Here is a 21,041-nt window from a genome sequence, read left to right on the forward strand (position 1 = left end):
AGACAAATCAGTATTTCTTCTAGATTTTTTTTTAAAGAAATTCAAAATACTTTGAAATAAGATTTAAATTTGATTCTACAGATTTTCTAGATTTGCCAGAATATTTTTTTTTGAATTTTAATCATAGTAAGTTTGAAGAAATATTTCACAAATATTCTTCGTCAAAAAACCAGAAGCTAAAACATTTATTATTCTTTACAATAATAAAAAAAATTTTTTTTACTTGAACATAGATTTAAATTGTCAGGAAAGAAGAGGAAGAAATTTAAAAGGTATATTTGTTTAAAAATCCTAAAATCATTTTTAAGGTTGTATTTTTTCTCTAAAATTGTATTTCTAAAAGTAATAAGAAGCAAAGTAAAAAATAAATGAATTTATTTAAACAAGTGAAGACCCATCCATCCATCCATTTTCTACCGCTTATTCCAAGTGAAGACCAAGTCTTTAAAATATTTTCGTGGATTTTCAAATTCTATTTGAGTTTTGTCTCTTTTAGAATTAAAAATGTCGAGCAAAGCGAGACCAGCTTGCTAGTAAATAAATACAATTTAAAAAATAGAGGCAGCTCACTGGTAAGTGCTGCTCTTTGAGCTATTTTTAGAACAGGCCAGCGGGCGACTGATCTGGTCCTTACGGGCTACCTGGTGACCGCGAGCACCGCGTTGGTGACCCCTGCCCTAGTATATACAATAATATAAACCAAGTCATTGTATTTCATTTAGGATTATTTCATATCTTCATTTAAATAAAAATATATTTTTTATCTTTTTTAGATACAGTCAATAAATAATGTGATCATGTATCATAACATGGAAATCTAAGAGAAGGTGTTGTGGATGATTGTGGACTGGGAATTGTTTTTATTTTATTTTTTTACACATTTTTATTAAAAAAAAAAAAAAAAAAGTTTTTCCGACGTATTACATTTTAGACGATTTCTCTTCTTAGTTATTATTTATCGGGCTGTAGAAAAGAGCCGCTCACAGGGCACAGAGGAGGCGTCAGTGCGACACAGTTGGCGTATCGGTCACGTGACCAAAACAGCTCATGATCGGTCACGTGACTTTCTAAAAGCGGTACGCGCACCGACACAGGGTTTCGCTCTATGAGCTCGACGCATGCGCCGATGCATCGGTGTTGCCGGACCCATCACTACCTGCAATAAGGCGCTTTTGGTAGCCATCCACAGAACTTTCCTCCAGAAGGTCTTATCTTTGTCCATGTGATGTCAGATGAAACAAAAATGGAGCTGTTTGGCCACAATACCCAGCAATATGTTTGGAGGAGAAAAGGTGAGGCCTTTAATTCCAGGAACACCAAACCTACCGTCAAGCATGGTGGTGGTAGTATCATGCTCTGGGCCTGTTTTGCTGCCAATGGAACTGGTGCTCTACAGAGAGTAAACGGGACAATGAAAAAGGAGGATTACCTCCAAATTCTTCAGGACAAGCTAAAATCATCAGCCCGGAGGTTGGGTGTTCCAGGACAATGACCCCAAACACACCTCAAAAGTGGTAAAGGAATGGCTAAATCAGGCTGGAATGAAGGTTTTTGGAATGGCCTTCCCAAAGTCCTGACTTAAAGGTGTGGACAATGCTGAAGAAACAAGTCCATGTCAGAAAACCAACACATTTAGCTGAACCGCACCAATTTTGTCAAGAGGAGTGGTCAAAAATCCAAGCAGAAGCTTGTGGATGGCTACCAAAAGCGCCTTATTGCAGGTAAACTTGCCATAATCAACATTGCTGTATGTATACTTTTGACCTAGCACATTTTCAGTAGAGCCATAATAAATTCATAAAAGAAGCACACTTCATGAATGTTTTTTTTGTGACCAACAAGTATGTGCTCCAATCACTCTTATCACAAAAAAATAAGAGTTGTAGAAATGATTGGAAACTCAAGACAATTTGATTGATTGATTGAAACTTGTATTAGTAGGTTGCACAGTACAGTACATATTCCGTACAATTGACCACTAAATGGTAACACCCCAATAAGTTTTTCAACTTGTTTAAGTCGGGGTCCACGTTAATCAATTCATGGTAACAGCATATATATATATATATATAGTGGGGCAAAAAAGTATTTAGTCAGCCACCAATTGTGCAAGTTTTCCCACTTAAAATGATGACAGAGGTCTGTAATTTTCATCATAGGTACACTTCAACTGTGAGAGACAGAATATGAAAAAAAATCCAGGAATTCACTTTGTAGGATTTTTAAATAATTTATTTGTAAATTAAGGTGGAAAATAAGTATTTGGTCAATAACAAAAATTCAACTCAATACTTTGTAATATAACCTTTGTTGGCAATAACAGAGGTCAAACGATTACTATAGGTCTTTACCAGGTTTGCACACACAGTAGCTGGTATTTTGGCCCATTCCTCCATGCAGATCTTCTCGAGAGCAGTGATGTTTTGGGGCTGTCGCCGAGCAACACGGACTTTCAACTCCCTCCACAGATTTTCTATGGGGTTGAGGTCTGGAGACTGGCTAGGCCACGCCAGGACTTTCAAATGCTTCTTACGGAGCCACTCCTTCGTTGCCCGGGCGGTGTGTTTGGGATCATTGTCATGCTGGAAGACCCAGCCACGTTTCATCTTCAAAGCTCTCACTGATGGAAGGAGGTTTTGGCTCAAAATCTTGCGATACATGGCCCCATTCATTCTTTCCTTAACACGGATCAGTCGGCCTGTCCCCTTAGCAGAAAAACAGCCCCAAAGCATGATGTTTCCACCCCCATGCTTCACAGTAGGTATGGTGTTCTTGGGATGCAACTCAGTATTTTTCTTCCTCCAAACACGATCACGTTGTGTAAATGGTAAATTAAAAGAGAATACAACAAATCCTTTTCAACTTATATTCAATTGAATAGACCGCAAAGACAAGATATTTAACGTTCCAACTGGAAAACGTTATTTTTTTGCAAAAATCAGCTCATTAGGAATTTGAAGCCTGCAACATGTTTCAAAAAAGCTGGCACAAGTGGCAAAAAAGACTGAGAAAGTTGAGGAATGCTCGTCAAAGACTTATTTGGAACATCCCACAGGTGAACAGGCTAATTGGGAACAGGTGGGTGCCATGATTGGGTATAAAAGCAAGGACGAGGCACTTTGTCAACAAATGCCTGAGCAAACTGTTTAAGAACAACATTTCTCAACCAGCTATTGCAAGTAATTTAGGGATTTCACCATCTACGCCCCGTAATATCATCACAAGGTTCAGAGAATCTGGAGAAATCACTGCACGTAAGTGGCAAGGCCCGGTACTGCATCAAAAAGCGACATCAGTGTGTAAAGGATATCACCACATGGGGAACACTTCAGAAAACCACTGTCAGTAACTACAGTTGGTCGCTACATCTGTAAGTGCAAGTTAAAACTCTACTATGCAAAGCCAAAGCCATTTATCAACAACACCCAGAAACATTTTCTTGTAGTTAACATTATGTTTTCACCTTTTCTTGTAGTTAACATGTTTTCACCTTTTCTTGTAGAATCTAAACATGAGCAGTCGAAGGAAAAAGGCGCCCCCCGTGAAGGTGGATGAGGATGCTAAAAAGAGGCTGGACTGGAACATGCTGGAGGACCGGCGGAACGAAGAGATCCAGGAGAGCGATGACCAAACCCCGACATGCTCCGGTCTCACCGCCTCGCTCGACATCCCCGTCGGCTCGCCTCAGTTGGCCGAGGAATTTCCCAGCTCCTCCGCCTCCCTGGCGCTCGCCGTGCTGCCCGCCTCCCGACTGGACCACGTCTGGAAGGCTCTCATCGGGGAGTTCCGCGTCCGGACGGCTTGGCTCCCGCCCGACCGCGAGCGCAGGGCGTTCACGTTGCACAAGATGGAGGAGCAGCTGTGCGTCAGCTTCGGCGGCGCCGAGGAGTCCGCTGAGACGCCCGATGGCGACACCTGCACGGCGGAGTGCAGCCTCACTCGGATCCCGCTGGAGGATTTGGACTGGCTGCAGAAGAGGAGGGTGGTGCAGCTTAGTCATGAAGAAGAAGACAACTCCTTCAAGGTACGAGGTAGACATCGACCCATACCTGATACGGTTATTAGTAGTCAAGAAGGAGGATAATCAATATTTGAAGCCAATATTAATTTGCAGTAAATGTTATTTAAACATGAATGTCAGTAAACAGGACAACACTTTGAATTATTTCTTTAACAATATTTTTTAGGAAAATATTGTGTACTACAATTTGGCGCTACTAAGACTGCGTGTGCAATTGAAAAGTGGTGCAGACCGCCTTACTTATATGAGGATTTTGTGTGCATGTGGGGCTTTCACCATGGAGATACTCATTTTCATGTTAGAACTTTTCTACCTGTGAGCGATGCACAGTACATGCCAAAAGTTTGGACACGCCTTCTCACTTATTTCCATGACTATTTACATTGTAGATTGTCACATCAAAACTATGAATGAACACATGTGGAGTTATGTACTTAACAAAAAAAGGTGAAATAACTGAAAACATGTTTTATATTCTAGTTTCTTCAAAATGGCCACCCTTTGCTCTGATTCGTGCTTTGCACACTCTTGGCATGCTCTCAGGGTGGATTAGTGGAATATCTTGCTTTATCAATGGGGTTGGGACCATCAGTTGTGTTGTCAATGAGGTGTGTCCGAACTTTTGGCCTGTAGATATATATATATATATATATATATATATATATATATATATGTATATATATATATATACTGTATATACAGTATATATATGTGTGTGTGTGTTTATATACAGTATATGTGTATGTGTGTGTATATATATATATATATATATATATATACGCATAAATATATATTCATATATATATATGTGTGTATATACAGTATATATATATGTTTATGTGTATATAAATATATATATATATATATATATATATATATATATATATATGTGTGTGTGTGTGTGTGTGTGTGTGTGTGTGTGTGTGTATATGTGTATGTGTATATATTTGTGTGTGTATATACAGTATATATATATGTTTATATGTACATGTATGTATATGTGTATATATATATATATATATATATATATATATATATATATGTGTGAGTGTGTGTGTGTATATATATATGTGTGTGTGTATATGTGTATGTGTATATATACTGTATATATATATATATGTGTGTGTATATATATATATGCGTATATATATATATATATATATATATACGCATATGAATATATTTATATATATATATATATATATGTGTGTGTATGTATACATATAGAATATAATATATACGTGTACATATATGTGTGTGTATATACAGTGTATATATATGTGTATATGTATATGTGTGTATATAAATATGTATATATACATATATATATGTATATATATGTGTATATAAATATATATATGTGTGTGTATATATGTATATATATATATATGTATATATATATATATATGTGTATTTATACATATATGTGTACATATACATATATACGTGTACATATACATATATATACATCTACATATACATATATATATACACGTGTACATATATGTGTGTGTGTATATATATATATATATGTATATGTATGTATATGTGTATATAAATATGTATACATCTGTATATATATATATATGTATATATACCTACATACGTATATGTATATATGTATATTTTTTAATGTTTTTGTGTTTTTAAATCTGTCCTGCGCAGCCTCTTAAGCAAATCATATTGTTGAAGTAGATGCCCATATCTGCTGTAAAGATTTACTTTAGAAAAGAAAAGTATTTAATACTTCTCTTGTTGCCTTATTTGTATTAGACTTTATTAAATGTTTTTGCTATAGTTTTCTTAAACTAAACCAGTTTTCTTTTAAGCCGTTTATCTATTTTACGGAGGAATGGAGTTAATCATAGAACTGGCACCCAATGTTATTAAAAAGTTTGGTATTTAGATCGAAGAATCGTTTTAAATCGAGAATTGATTACCACGAAGAATCCAATCGAATCGATACTGCCGATGTACGTCAATATGCCAAATATCAGCGCCGATAATCGCTTGATCCTTAGTATGAGGGAAGGACTTGAAAGTGTGTTAACATCTCGCTACTTCTGCCAGGTGGGGATTTACTTTCTTGAAAGCGCATTAGGGAAGCCGGACTTCCTCAGCGAGGGAAACGCTCGCAAGAAGAAAGCCAATCAGCTGGTGCAGAAGACCATGGCATATTTTTATGACTTCATCATCCCCGGTGAGCCGTGCGACGTCCTCACACCTGCACCACGCCTTCGCTGTCCGTCCTGACCTCTCTCCTTTCTCTCTCCACGTGTAGAAGTGGTGGACAACGAGGAGGGGGAGTGCGACACCGACCTGGAGAGGCAGAACGTGGAGGAGCTGTACGACTACGTCAGGCGTGTGCGCCAGGCCGAGAGCCAGGAGGAGAGCTTTGACGTTCAACACCAGGCTCTCCTCCCCGTCCTCAGGCCCTACCAGAGCCAGGCCGTCAACTGGATGCTGAGGAGGGAGAAGTTCCGGAACACGTCCTCCAAAGGTAAGACGTAAGACTTGAGGAAGGAACATTAGCAACTCTAAGCTGAGTCTGTTGGCACTTGAAGGAAAGTGCCATTAAAAAATGAACGCATTATTCACATGATTAACAAATTAAGTTAAAGTTAAAAAGTGTCATGACTTGGTCCTGGGTGTTTGTTTTTCCGGGATGCAACGGAAAGTTGGCACGGGCGAGACGGGAATGAAGGTACATGATTTATTTATATTTATCAAAAAAAAAAGGAATAAACAAAAAGCGTGCACAGAGGCGGAGAATAAACTATGAAACCAAAAGACTAGTGATGGGTCCGGCAACACCGATGCATCGGCGCATGCGTCGAGCTCATAGAGCGAAACCCTGTGTCGGTGCGCGTACCGCTTTTAGAAAGTCACGTGACCGATCATGAGCTGTTTTGGTCACGTGACCGATACGCGAACTGTGTCGCACTGACGCCTTCCTCTGTGCCCTGTGAGCGGCTCTTTTCTACAGCCGGAGAAATAATAACTAAGAAGAGAAAGCGTCTAAAATTGAATACGTTGGAAAAACTTCTTTTTTTTTTTTTAATAAAAATGTGTAAAAATAAATAAATAATAATTTCCAGGTCCACAAGCATCCTCATTCACAACACGTTCTCTTAGATTTCCATGTTATGATACATGTTCACATTATTTATTGACTGTATCTAAAAAAGACAAAAAATATATTTTTATTTAAATGAAGTTATGAAATAATCCTAAATGAAATACAATGACTTGGTTTATATTATTGTATATACTAGGTCAGTGGTTCTCAACCTTTTTTCAGCAATGTACCCCCTGTGAATTTTTTTTAAATTCAAGTACCCCCTAATCAGAGCAAAGCATTTTTGGTTGAAAAAAAAAAAGATGAAGTAAAATACAGCACTATGTCATCAGTTTCTGATTTATTAAATTGTATAACAGTGCAAAATATTGCTCATTTGTAGTGGTCTTTCTTGAACTATTTGGAAAAAAAGATATAAAAATAGCTAAAAACTTGTTGAAAAATAAACAAGTGATTCAAGTGATTCAATTATAAATTAAAGCTGCAAGCAGCATTGGTCGGGCCCGCGTATTTGGCAGGTGCTAGTCCTAAGTGTCCCAATACTTTTGTGTACTTTTAGTCTGAAGTGTCCCAAGACTTTTGTCTAGTGTACCTACCTTGTCTGCATTGTGTGGGCACGTTGGTAATTCCTGCTTTTAAGCAGCCATCTTAAAAAAACAGCAGCGCAGCAGCATCAGCGCAGCGGGTCTTTGAAGGGTCATAAAATCAAAACCGGAGCAGGTATTAAAAAGCTGTTTTGTTATTTCATACACAAGGGTTTAATCTCTCTCCTGTGTTAGTTTGAAGCCGAAACGACAAACGCGCTCAGAGGAGATAGTTTTTGAAGGAAGGTGACCGGTTTTTACAAAAAAATTGTTTTGAAGGGGGAATAGCAAACTTTCTGTTGATTTTTGCTGGGGGTTGTCAATTTATGAAATGTAGGTCTAAGTGAGACCTACATAGAGGTTTTTGTTTCATGTCTCTCCAACCTTCCCAGTAGGAGTTACAGGCAGTTTTGTCAGTTTTTTCATCCGAGGAGCAGTTTTTTGTGCGTTTTATTAGAAAATTGCGCTAGAGCACAATTTTGAGATTTGGGGTTAGGTTTTTTTATTAGATCACAATGTTTGCCAGTCGTGATGTTTGCGTTCAGTTTGGTGAGTTTTGAAGCATGTTAAGGGGGTCAAATTACAGCTCAAAGAGGCAAAAGTGACTGTTTTTAGTACTTTTTTGTCTTGAAGGGGGAATTGCCAACTTCCTGTTGATTTCTGCCCAAGAATGTACAATTATGAAATGTAGATCTAAGTCAGACCTACATAAAGGTTTTTGTTTCATGTCTCTCCGACCTTCCTAGTGGGAGTTACAGGCAGCGTAGTTTTGTATTCTTCCTAGGGGGCGCTAGAGCGCAATTTTGAGTTTTGGGGTTCGGTTTTTTTATTAAAAGGCAATTTTCGCAGGTCCTGATGTGTGGGTCAAATATGGTGAGTTTTGAAGCATGTTAAGTGGGTCAAATTAGTGCTCAAAGAGGCGGCGGAAGAAGAAAGAAAGAAAGAAAGAAAGAATAATAATAAAACCTTAGAAAAACAATAGGTCCTTATGTCCCATTGCATAAGGACTCCCTTTGGGAGTCCTTATGCAATGGGCCATTGCGGGCCCTAATAAAGATTTCTACACATAGAAGTAATCATCAACTTAAAGTGCCCTCTTTGGGGATTGTATTAGAGATCCATCTGGATTCATCAACTTAATTCTAAACATTTATTCACAAAAAAAATAAATCTTTAACATCAATATTTATGGAACATGTCCACAAAAAACCTAGCTGTCAACACTGAATATTGCCTTGTTGCATTTCTTTTCACATTTCTTTTTGACAGACATTTTAGTGACAAACCTGAGCTTGTGCTTCACTGAGTTTATGAACTTACAGTCATATTTTGTTGAAGTATTATTCAATAAATATATTTATAAAGGATTTTTGAATTGTTGCTATTTTTAGAATATTTTTAAAAAATCTCACGTACCCCTTGGCATACCTTCAAGTACCCCCAGGGGTACACGTACCCCCATTTGAGAACCACTGTACTAGGTCATAAAATCAGTGTCAGTTGAGTCGGTCCATAGGTTGCCTGTAGGGATTTTTAATGTCCAGCAGATGTCAGTATTTAGTGACACAGTATCGACACAGTATCAATACAGTTTTGCAATGTGCCGAAACGCTTCATGAGGCCTCATCAACCCATCACTACAAAAGACTATAGCAAAAAAGTACAAACAAAAAACACGCACAATGGCGGAGAACAAACTATGAAACCAAAAAGACTATAAACATGGAACAAAAACTTACTTGGCTTGGACAGAAATAGTTGCTTGAGGAATTGACATGGAAAGAAGTAACAGGCATGGACAGAGCATAAATGTGGTGATGTCGTCAGGACGAACAACAGAAAATGAAAAGCTTAAATAACACAGACATGATTAACGAAAACAGGTGCGTGACTCAAGACGTGAAACAGGTGCGTGACGTGACAGTTGAAAACTAATGGTTGCTATGGTGACAAACAAGAGTGCACAATGAGTCCAAACGTGGAACAGGTGAAACTAATGGGTAATCATGCAAACAAGACAAGGGAGTGAAAAGCCAGAAACTAAACAAAACATGACTTAAAACAAAACATGATTACACAGACATGACAAAAAGTATCCATCCATCCATCCATCCATTTTCTACCGCTTATTCCCTTTGGGGTCGCGGGGGGCGCTGGAGCCTATCTCAGCTACAATCGGGCGGAAGGCGGGGTACACCCTGGACAAGTCGCCACCTCATCGCAGATGACAAAAAGTATATTGTTATTTATACATTTTAGAAAATAAGCTATAAAAACCTTTATGTAAAGTATTTTGCTATTTATCTATACGCAATGCAACCGTTATTGTGCAATATGTATAATTGTGTGAATGCTCCAGAACATTCACACATATGCTTTTCTACACCAAAATTCATCTATTTATTCAACTTCTTCTTCTCCAGATTTTGGCGCGCTCTACCTTCCACATTTTTCACCCGATTCAAACCGTTCCAACTTCAAACTCTTCAGCCTATTTGGAAATTGTGGGCTTTTCCTTGACAAATTCCAAAAAATTCCCAGATATTCCCAGAATTCCAGGTTTTCCAGGACATTTTTCCCCATTCAAAATGAATTGGCCATTTTTCAAACTTCCACCATTTCCACGTTTTTCAACAAATTCAAACCATTCCACCATCAACACATTCCACCATCCTGGAAATGTAAACTATTATTTTTCCAAGTTCAAAAAGATTCCAGGATTTTCCAGAATTCCTGGTTTTCCAAAGCCCTATTTACACCCTTTTTTCAATCGACTACTTCTCCCACATTTTTCAACCGTTCCACCGTCAAAACATTCCTCTTAATTAGGACAAAAAAACTAAGTTGTTTTTTGAACTGGAAAAATTCCCGGTTTTCCCGAAATTCCAGGAATTCCGTAATACCATTTCTCAATTCAACATGTTACGGCTTCAAAATTTCTCAAATGATTTGAAAAAATCCAATACCAACCATTTCAACTTATTCAGACCATTCCAGTTTTTTTTTACCATTTTCCAAAAAATTCCCGCTTTTCCCGAAATTCACCAATTTTTGGGAAATTCCCAAACTTCCACCATTCTCACATTTTTCAACCTATTCAAACCATTCCACCTTCAACATATTCCACTCATCCTGGACATTCAAACTACCCTTTTTCCAAGTTCCAAAAAATTCCAGGAATTGACGGAATTCATGGTTTTCCAAACCCTATTTCCACCCTTTTATTCTGGCGACTACTCCTCCCACATTTTTCAACCCACTTCAACCATTCCACCGTCAAAACATTCCTCTTAATTAGTGCAAAAAAACAAAGTTGTTTTCTGAACTGGAAAAATTCCCGGTTTTCCCGAAATTCCAGGAATTCCGTAATACCATTTCTCAATTCAACATGTTACTGCTTCAACATTTCTCCATTGATTTGACCAATTCCAACACCAACCATTTCAACGTATTCAGACCATTCCAGTTTTTTACCATTTTCCAAAAAATTCCCGCTTTTCCCGAAATTCCCCAATTTTTGGGAAATTCCCAGACTTCCACCATTCTCATATTTTTCAACCTATTCAAACCATTCTACCTTCAACATATTCCACTCATCCTGGACATTCAAACTACCCTTTTTCCAAGTTAAAAAAAATTCCAGGAATTCCCTGTTTTCCAAACCCTATTTCCACCCTTTTTTTTCTGGCGACTACTCCTTCCACATTTTTCAACCCACTTCAACCGTTCCACCGTCAAAACATTCCTCCTAATCAGGACAAAAAACGTAGTTGTCTTTTGAACAGGAAAAATTCCCGGTTTTCCCGAAATTCCGTAATACTATTTCTCTATTCAACATGTTACTACTTCAACATTTTTCAAACTTCCACCATTTCCAAATTTTTCAACAAATTCAAACCATTCCACCATCAACACATTCCACCATCCTGGAAATTTAAACTATAATTTTTTCCAAGTTCAAAAAAATTCCAGGATTTTCCAGAATTCCTGGTTTTCCAAAGCCCTATTTCCACCCTTTTTTCTGTCGACTACTCCTCCCACATTTTTCAACCGTTCCACCGTCAAAACATTCCTCTTAATTAGGACAAAAAACCAAGTTGTTTTTTGAACTGGAAAAATTCCCGGTTTTCCCGAAATTCCAGGAATTCCGTAATACCATTTCTCAATTCAACATGTTACGGCTTCAACATTTCTCAAATGATTTGAAAAAATCCAATACCAACCATTTCAACTTATTCAGACCATTCCAGTTTACCATTTTCCAAAAAATTCCCGCTTTTCACGAAATTCCCCAATTTTTGGGAAATTCCCAAACTTCCATCATTCTCACATTTTTCAACCTATTCAAACCATTCCACCTTCAACATATTCCACTCATCCTGGAAATTCAAACTACCCTTTTTCCAAGTTAAAAAAATTCCAGGAATTGCCGGAATTCCCTGTTTTCCAAACCCAATTTCCACCCTTTTTTCGGTCGACTACTCCTCCCACATTTTTCAACCCACTTCAACTGTTCCACCGTCAAAACATTCCTCTTAATTAGTGCAAAAAAACAAAGTTGTTTTCTGAACTGGAAAAATTCCCGGTTTTCCCGAAATTCCAGGAATTCCGTAATACCATTTCTCAATTCAACATGTTACTGCTTCAACATTTCTCCATTGATTTGACCAATTCCAACACCAACCATTTCAATGTATTCAGACTATTCCAGTTTTTTACCATTTTCCAAAAAATTCCCGCTTTTCCCGAAATTCCCCAATTTTTGGGAAATTCCCAGACTTCCACCATTCTCATATTTTTCAACCTATTCAAACCATTCTACCTTCAACATATTCCACTCATCCTGGACATTCAAACTACCCTTTTTCCAAGTTAAAAAAAATTCCAGGAATTCCCTGTTTTCCAAACCCTATTTCCACCCTTTTTTTTCTGGCGACTACTCCTTCCACATTTTTCAACCCACTTCAACCGTTCCACCGTCAAAACATTCCTCCTAATCAGGACAAAAAACGTAGTTGTCTTTTGAACAGGAAAAATTCCCGGTTTTCCCGAAATTCCGTAATACTATTTCTCTATTCAACATGTTACTACTTCAACATTTTTCAAACTTCCACCATTTCCAAATTTTTCAACAAATTCAAACCATTCCACCATCAACACATTCCACCATCCTGGAAATTTAAACTATAATTTTTCCAAGTTCAAAAAAATTCCAGGATTTTCCAGAATTCCTGGTTTTCCAAAGCCCTATTTCCACCCTTTTTTCTGTCGACTACTCCTCCCACATTTTTCAACCGTTCCACCGTCAAAACATTCCTCTTAATTAGGACAAAAAACCAAGTTGTTTTTTGAACTGGAAAAATTCCCGGTTTTCCCGAAATTCCAGGAATTCCGTAATACCATTTCTCAATTCAACATGTTACGGCTTCAACATTTCTCAAATGATTTGAAAAAATCCAATACCAACCATTTCAACTTATTCAGACCATTCCAGTTTACCATTTTCCAAAAAATTCCCGCTTTTCACGAAATTCCCCAATTTTTGGGAAATTCCCAAACTTCCACCATTCTCACATTTTTCAACCTATTCAAACCATTCCACCTTCAACATATTCCACTCATCCTGGAAATTCAAACTACCCTTTTTCCAAGTTAAAAAAATTCCAGGAATTGCCGGAATTCCCTGTTTTCCAAACCCTATTTCCACCCTTTTTTCGGTCGACTACTCCTCCCACATTTTTCAACCCACTTCAACTGTTCCACCGTCAAAACATTCCTCTTAATTAGTACAAATAACTAAGTTGTTTTTTGAACTGGGAAAAATTCCCGGTTTTCCCGAAATTCCAGGAATTCCGTAACACCATTTCTCAATTCAACATGTTACTGCTTCAACATTTCTCAAATTATTTGAAAAAATCCAATACCAACCATTTCAACTTATTCAGACCATTCCAGTTTTTTTTTTACCATTTTTCAAAAAATTCCCTCTTTTCCCGAAATTCCCCAATTTTTGGGAAATTCCCAAACTTCCACCATTCTCACATTTTTCAACCTATTCAAACCATTCCACCTTCAACATATTCCACTCATCCTGGACATTCAAACTACCCTTTTTTCAAGTTAAAAAAAATTCCAGGAATTGCCGGAATTCCCTGTTTTCCAAACCCTATTTCCACCCTTTTTTCGGTCGACTACTCCTCCCACATTTTTCAACCCACTTCAACCGTTCCACCGTCAAAACATTCCTCTTAATTAGTACAAAAAACTAAGTTGTTTTTTGAACTGGAAAAATTCCCGGTTTTCCCGAAATTCCAGGAATTCCGAAATACAATTTCTCAATTCAACATGTTACTGCTTCAACATTTCTCCATTGATTTGAAAAATTCCAATACCAACTCTCTCAACCTATTCAGACTATTCAAGTATTTTACCATTTTCAAAACAATTCCCGCTTTTCCCGAAATTCCCCAATTTTTGGGAAATTCCCAAACTTCCACCATTCTCACATTTTTTAACCTATTCAAACTATACCACTTTCAACATATTCCACTCATCCTGGACATTCAAACTACCATTTTTTCAAGTTAAAAAAAATTCCAGGAATTGCCGGAATTCCCTGTTTTCCAAACCCTATTTCCACCCTTTTTTTTCTGGCGACTACTCCTTCCACATTTTTCAACCCACTTCAACCGTTCCACCGTCAAAACATTCCTCCTAATCAGGACAAAAAACGTAGTTGTCTTTTGAACAGGAAAAATTCCCGGTTTTCCCGAAATTCCGTAATACTATTTCTCTATTCAACATGTTACTACTTCAACATTTTTCAAACTTCCACCATTTCCACGTTTCTCAACAAATTCAAACCATTCCACCATCAACACATTCCACCACCAACTATAATTTTTCCAAGTTCAAAAAAATTCCAGGATTTTCCAGAATTCTTGGTTTTCCAAAGCCCTATTTCCACCTTTTTTTCGGTCGACTACTCCTCCCACATTTTTCAACCGTTCCACCGTCAAAACATTCCTCTTAATTAGGACAAAAAACTAAGTTGTTTTTTGAACTGGAAAAATTCCCGGTTTTCCCGAAATTCCAGGAATTCCGTAATACCATTTCTCAATTCAACATGTTACGGCTTAAAAATTTCTCAAATGATTTGAAAAAAATCCAATACCAACCATTTCAACTTATTCAGACCATTCCAGTTTTTTACCATTTTCCCAAAAATTCCCGCTTTTCCCGAAATTCCCCAATTTTTGGGAAATTCCCAAACTTCCACCATTCTCACATTTTTCAACCTATTCAAACCATTCCACCTTCAACATATTCCACTCATCTTGGACATTCAAACTACCCTTTTTTCAAGTTAAAAAAAATTCCAGGAATTGCCGGAATTCCCTGTTTTCCAAACCCTATTTCCGCCCTTTTTTCGGTCGACTACTCCTCCCACATTTTTCAACCCACTTCAACCGTTCCACCGTCAAAACATTCCTCTTAATTAGTACAAAAAACCAAATTGTTTTTTGAACTGGAAAAATTCCCAGTTTTCCCGAAATTCCAGGAATTCCGTAATACCATTTCTCAATTCAACATGTTACGGCTTCAAAATTTCTCAAATAATTTGAAAAAATCCAATACCAACCATATCAACTTATTCAGACCATTCCAGTTTTTTTACCATTTTCCCAAAAATTCCCTCTTTTCCCGAAATTCCCCAATTTTTGGGAAATTCCCAAACTTCCACCATTCTCACATTTTTCAACCTATTCAAACCATTCCACCTTCAACATATTCCACTCATCCTGGACATTCAAACTACCCTTTTTCCAAGTTAAAAAAAATTCCAGGAATTGCCGGAATTCCCTGTTTTCCAAACCCTATTTCCACCCTTTTTTTTCTGGCGACTACTCCTTCCACATTTTTCAACCCACTTCAACCGTTCCACCGTCAAAACATTCCTCTTTATTAGTGCAAAAAAACAAAGTTGTTTTCTGAACTGGAAAAATTCCCGGTTTTCCCGAAATTCCATGATCTCCGTAATACCATTTCTCAATTCAACATGTTACTGCTTCAACATTTCTCCATTGATTTGACCAATTCCAACACCAACCATTTCAACGTATTCAGACCATTCCAGTTTTTTACCATTTTCCAAAAAATTCCCTCTTTTCCCGAAATTCCCCAATTTTTGGGAAATTCCCAAACTTCCACCATTCTCACATTTTTCAACCTATTCAAACCATTCCACCTTCAACATTTTCCACTCATCCTGGACATTCAAACTACCCTTTTTTCAAGTTAAAAAAAATTCCAGGAATTGCCGGAATTCCCTGTTTTCCAAACCCTATTTCCACCCTTTTTTTTCTGGCGACTCCTCCTCCCACATTTTTCAACCCACTTCAACCGTCCCGCCGTCAAAACATTCCGCTTTATTAGTACAAAAAAACAAAGTTGTTTTTTGAAATGGAAAAATTCCCGGTTTTCCCGAAATTCCAGGAATTCCGTAATACCATTTCTCAATTCAACATGTTACTGCTTCAACATTTCTCCATTGATTTGACCAATTCCAACACCAACCATTTCAACTTATTCACACCATTCCAGTTTTTTACCATTTTCCAAAAAACTCCCTCTTTTCCCGAAATTCCCCAATTTTTGGGAAATTCCCAAACTTCCACCATTTTCACATTTTTCAACCTATTCAAACGATTCCACCTTCAACATATTCCACTCATCCTGGACATTCAAACTACCCTTTTTCCAAGTTCCAAAAAATTCCAGGAATTGACGGAATTCACGGTTTTCCAAACCCTATTTCCACCCTTTTTTTCTGGCGACTACTCCTTCCACATTTTTCAACCCACTTCAACCATTCCACCGTCAAAAAATTCCTCTTAATTAGTGCAAAAAAACAAAGTTGTTTTCTGAACTGGAAAAATTCCCGGTTTTCCCAAAATTCCAGGAATTCCGTAAGACCATTTCTCAATTCAACATGTTACTGCTTCAACATTTCTCAAATGATTTGAAAAAATCCAATACCAACCATTTCAACTTATTCAGACCATTCCAGTTTACCATTTTCCCAAAAATTCCCGCTTTTCCCGAAATTCCCCAATTTTTGGGAAATTCCCAAACTTCCACCATTCTCATATTTTTCAACCTATTCAAACCATTCCACCTTCAACATATTCCACTCATCCTGGACATTCAAACTACCCTTTTTCCAAGTTCCAAAAAATTCCAGGAATTGACGGAATTCACGGTTTTCCAAACCCTATTTCCACCCTTTTTTCTGGCGACTACTCCTTCCACATTTTTCAACCCACTTCAACCATTCCACCGTCATAACATTCCTCTTAATTAGTGCAAAAAAACAAAGTTGTTTTCTGAACTGGAAAAATTCCCGGTTTTCCCGAAATTCCAGGAATTCCGTAATACCATTTCTCAATTCAACATGTTACTGCTTCAACATTTCTCCATTGATTTGACCAATTCCAACACCAACCATTTCAACTTATTCACACCATTCCAGTTTTTTACCATTTTCCAAAAAACTCCCTCTTTTCCCGAAATTCCCCAATTTTTGGGAAATTCCCAAACTTCCACCATTTTCACATTTTTCAACCTATTCAAACGATTCCACCTTCAACATATTCCACTCATCCTGGACATTCAAACTACCCTTTTTCCAAGTTCCAAAAAATTCCAGGAATTGACGGAATTCACGGTTTTCCAAACCCTATTTCCACCCTTTTTTTCTGGCGACTACTCCTTCCACATTTTTCAACCCACTTCAACCATTCCACCGTCAAAAAATTCCTCTTAATTAGTGCAAAAAAACAAAGTTGTTTTCTGAACTGGAAAAATTCCCGGTTTTCCCAAAATTCCAGGAATTCCGTAAGACCATTTCTCAATTCAACATGTTACTGCTTCAACATTTCTCAAATGATTTGAAAAAATCCAATACCAACCATTTCAACTTATTCAGACCATTCCAGTTTACCATTTTCCCAAAAATTCCCGCTTTTCCCGAAATTCCCCAATTTTTGGGAAATTCCCAAACTTCCACCATTCTCATATTTTTCAACCTATTCAAACCATTCCACCTTCAACATATTCCACTCATCCAGGACATTCAAACTACCCTTTTTCCAAGTTAAAAAAAATTCCAGGAATTCCCTGTTTTCCAAACCCTATTTACACCCTTTTTTTTTCTGGCGACTACTCCTTCCACATTTTTCAACCCACTTCAACTGTTCCACCGTCAAAACATTCCTCCTAATCAGGACAAAAAACATAGTTGTCTTTTGAACAGGAAAAATTCCCGGTTTTCCCGAAATTCCGTAATACTATTTCTCTATTCAACATGTTACTACTTCAACATTTTTCAAACTTCCACCATTTCCAAATTTTTCAACAAATTCAAACCATTCCACCATCAACACATTCGACCATCCTGGAAATTTAAACTATAATTTTACCAAGTTCAAAAAAATTCCAGGATTTCCCAGAATTCCTGGTTTTCCAAAGCCCTATTTCCACCCTTTTTTCTGTCGACTACTCCTCCCACATTTTTCAACCGTTCCACCGTTAAAACATTCCTCTTAATTAGTACAAAAAACTAATTTTTTGAACTGGAAAAAATCCCGGTTTTCCCGAAATTCCAGGAATTCCGTAACACCATTTCTCAATTCAACATGTTACGGCTTCAAAATTTCTCAAATGATTTGAAAAAATCCAATACCAACCTTTCAACTTATTCAGACCATTCCAGTTGTTTACCATTTTCCAAAAAATTCCCTCTTTTCCCGAAATTCCCCAATTTTTGGGAAATTCCCAAACTTCCACCATTCTCATATTTTTCAACCTATTCAAACCATTCCACCTTCAACATATTCCACTCATCCTGGACATTCAAACTACCCTTTTTCCAAGTTAAAAAGAATTCCAGGAATTGCCGGAATTCCCTGTTTTCCAAACCCTATTTCCACCCTTTTTTTCTGGCGACTACTCCTTCCACATTTTTCAACCCACTTCAGCCGTTCCACCGTCAAAACATTCCTCCTAATCAGGACAATTTAAACTATAATTTTTCCAAGTTCAAAAAAATTCCAGGATTTTCCAGAATTCCTGGTTTTCCAAAGCCCTATTTCCACCCTTTTTTCGGTCGACTACTCCTCCCACATTTTTCAACCGTTCCACCGTCAAAACATTCCTCTTAATTAGGACAAAAAATTAAGTTGTTTTTTGAACTGGAAAAATTCCCGGTTTTCCCGAAATTCCAGGAATTCCGTAATACCATTTCTCAATGTTACGGCTTCAAAATTTCTCAAATGATTTGAATAAATCCAATACCAACCATTTCAACTTATTCAGACCATTCCAGTTTTTTACCATTTTCCAAAAAATTCCCTCTTTTCCCGAAATTCCCCAATTTTTGGGAAATTCCCAAACTTCCACCATTCTCACATTTTTCAACCTATTCAAACCATTCCACCTTCAACATATTCCACTCATCCTGGACATTCAAACTACCCTTTTTCCAAGTTAAATTTTTTTTCCAGGAATTGCCGGAATTCCTTGTTTTTCAAACCCTATTTCCACCCTTTTTTTTCTGGCGACTACTCCTCCCACATTTTTCAACCCACTTCAACCGTTCCACCGTCAAAACATTCCTCTTAATCAGGACAAAAAACATAGTTGTCTTTTGAACAGGAAAAATTCCCATTTTTCCCGAAATTCCAGGATCTCCGTAATACTATTTCTCAATTCAACATGTTACTGCTTCAACATTTCTCCATTGATTTGAACAATTCCAACACCAACCATTTCAACGTATTCAGACCATTCAAGTTTTTTACCAATTATCCCAAAAATTCCCGATTTTCCCGAAATTCCCCAATTTTTAGCAAATTCCCAAACTTCCACCATTCTCACATTTTTCAACCTATTCAAACCATTCCACCTTCAACATATTCCACTCATCCTGGACATTCAAACCACCCTTTTTCCAAGTTCCCAAAAATTCCAGGAATTGACGGAATTCACGGTTTTCCAAACCCTATTTCCACCCTTTTTTTCTGGCGACTAATCCTTCCACATTTTTCAACCCACTTCAACCGTCCCACCGTCAAAACATTCCGCTTTATTAGTACAAGAAAAACAAAGTTGTTTTTTGAAATGGAAAAATTCCCGGTTTTCCCGAAATTCCAGGAATTCCGTAATGCCATTTCTCAATTCAACGTGTTACTGCTTCAACATTTCTCCACCGATTTGAAAAATTCCAACACCAACCATTTCAACGTATTCAGACCATTCAAGTTTTTTACCAATTATCCCAAAAATTCCCGATTTTCCCGAAATTCCCCAATTTTTAGCAAATTCCCAAACTTCCACCATTCTCACATTTTTCAACCTATTCAAACCATTCCACCTTCAACATATTCCACTCATCCTGGACATTCAAACCACCCTTTTTCCAAGTTCCCAAAAATTCCAGGAATTGACGGAATTCACGGTTTTCCAAACCCTATTTCCACCCTTTTTTTCTGGCGACTACTCCTTCCACATTTTTCAACCCACTTCAACCGTCCCACCGTCAAAACATTCCGCTTTATTAGTACAAGAAAAACAAAGTTGTTTTTTGAAATGGAAAAATTCCCGGTTTTCCCGAAATTCCAGGAATTCCGTAATACCATTTCTCAATTCAACGTGTTACTGCTTCAACATTTCTCCACCGATTTGAAAAATTCCAACACCAACCATTTCAACTTATTCAGACCATTCAAGTTTTTTTTTTTTACCATTTTCCAAAAAATTCCAACTTTTCCTGAAATTCCCCAACTATTGGAAAATTCCCATTGAAATGAATGGGACATTCTTCAAAGTTCCACAACTTCCACATTTTTCATCTGATTCAAACTGTTCCAACTTCAAACTGTTCAGCCTATTCGGAAATTGTGGGCTTTTCCTTGACCAATTCCAAAAATTCCCAGATATTCCAAGAATTCCAGGTTTTCCAGGACAATTTTCCCATTCAAAATGAATTGGCCATTTTTCAAACTTCCACCATTTCTCACATTTTTCAACCTATTCAAACCATTCCACCTTCAACATATTCCACTCATCCTGGACATTCAAACTACCCTTTTTCCAAGTTCCAAAAAATTCCAGGATTTTCCAGAATTCCTGGTTTTCCAAACCCTCTTTCCACCCTTTTTTCAGTCGAATACTCCTCCCACATTTTTCAACCCACTTCAAGCGTTCCACCGTCAAAACATTCCTCTTAATTAGAATAAACACACCTGAGAGACTTTGATAAATGTGCAGTTTAGTTTATGAGCGGCGCTAACGAGAT

The 21,041-nt window shown here is 37.4% G+C and overlaps 1 protein-coding gene across 2 annotated transcripts in view; it reads left to right on the top strand.

The window, feature by feature from the left end:
- Positions 1–21,041, top strand: part of shprh (SNF2 histone linker PHD RING helicase) — a 69,499-nt gene that overhangs the window by 1,444 nt on the left and 47,014 nt on the right. Inside the window, exons 1-4 of one of the 2 annotated variants that reach the window (XM_072911928.1) lie at positions 3,235–3,370; positions 3,503–4,024; positions 6,092–6,221; positions 6,303–6,521. In XM_072911928.1, coding sequence (XP_072768029.1) covers positions 3,512–4,024; positions 6,092–6,221; positions 6,303–6,521 — 862 coding nt within the window. In that variant the 5' untranslated portion in view covers positions 3,235–3,370; positions 3,503–3,511. Of the gene's footprint in view, positions 1–3,234; positions 3,371–3,502; positions 4,025–6,091; positions 6,222–6,302; positions 6,522–21,041 lie in introns of those variants that run through there. The other variant, XM_061924511.1, reaches the window with a different exon arrangement.

Source organism: Nerophis lumbriciformis, linkage group LG29 (assembly GCF_033978685.3).
Source record: "Nerophis lumbriciformis linkage group LG29, RoL_Nlum_v2.1, whole genome shotgun sequence".
In the NCBI taxonomy this organism is placed as follows: domain Eukaryota; kingdom Metazoa; phylum Chordata; class Actinopteri; order Syngnathiformes; family Syngnathidae; genus Nerophis; species Nerophis lumbriciformis.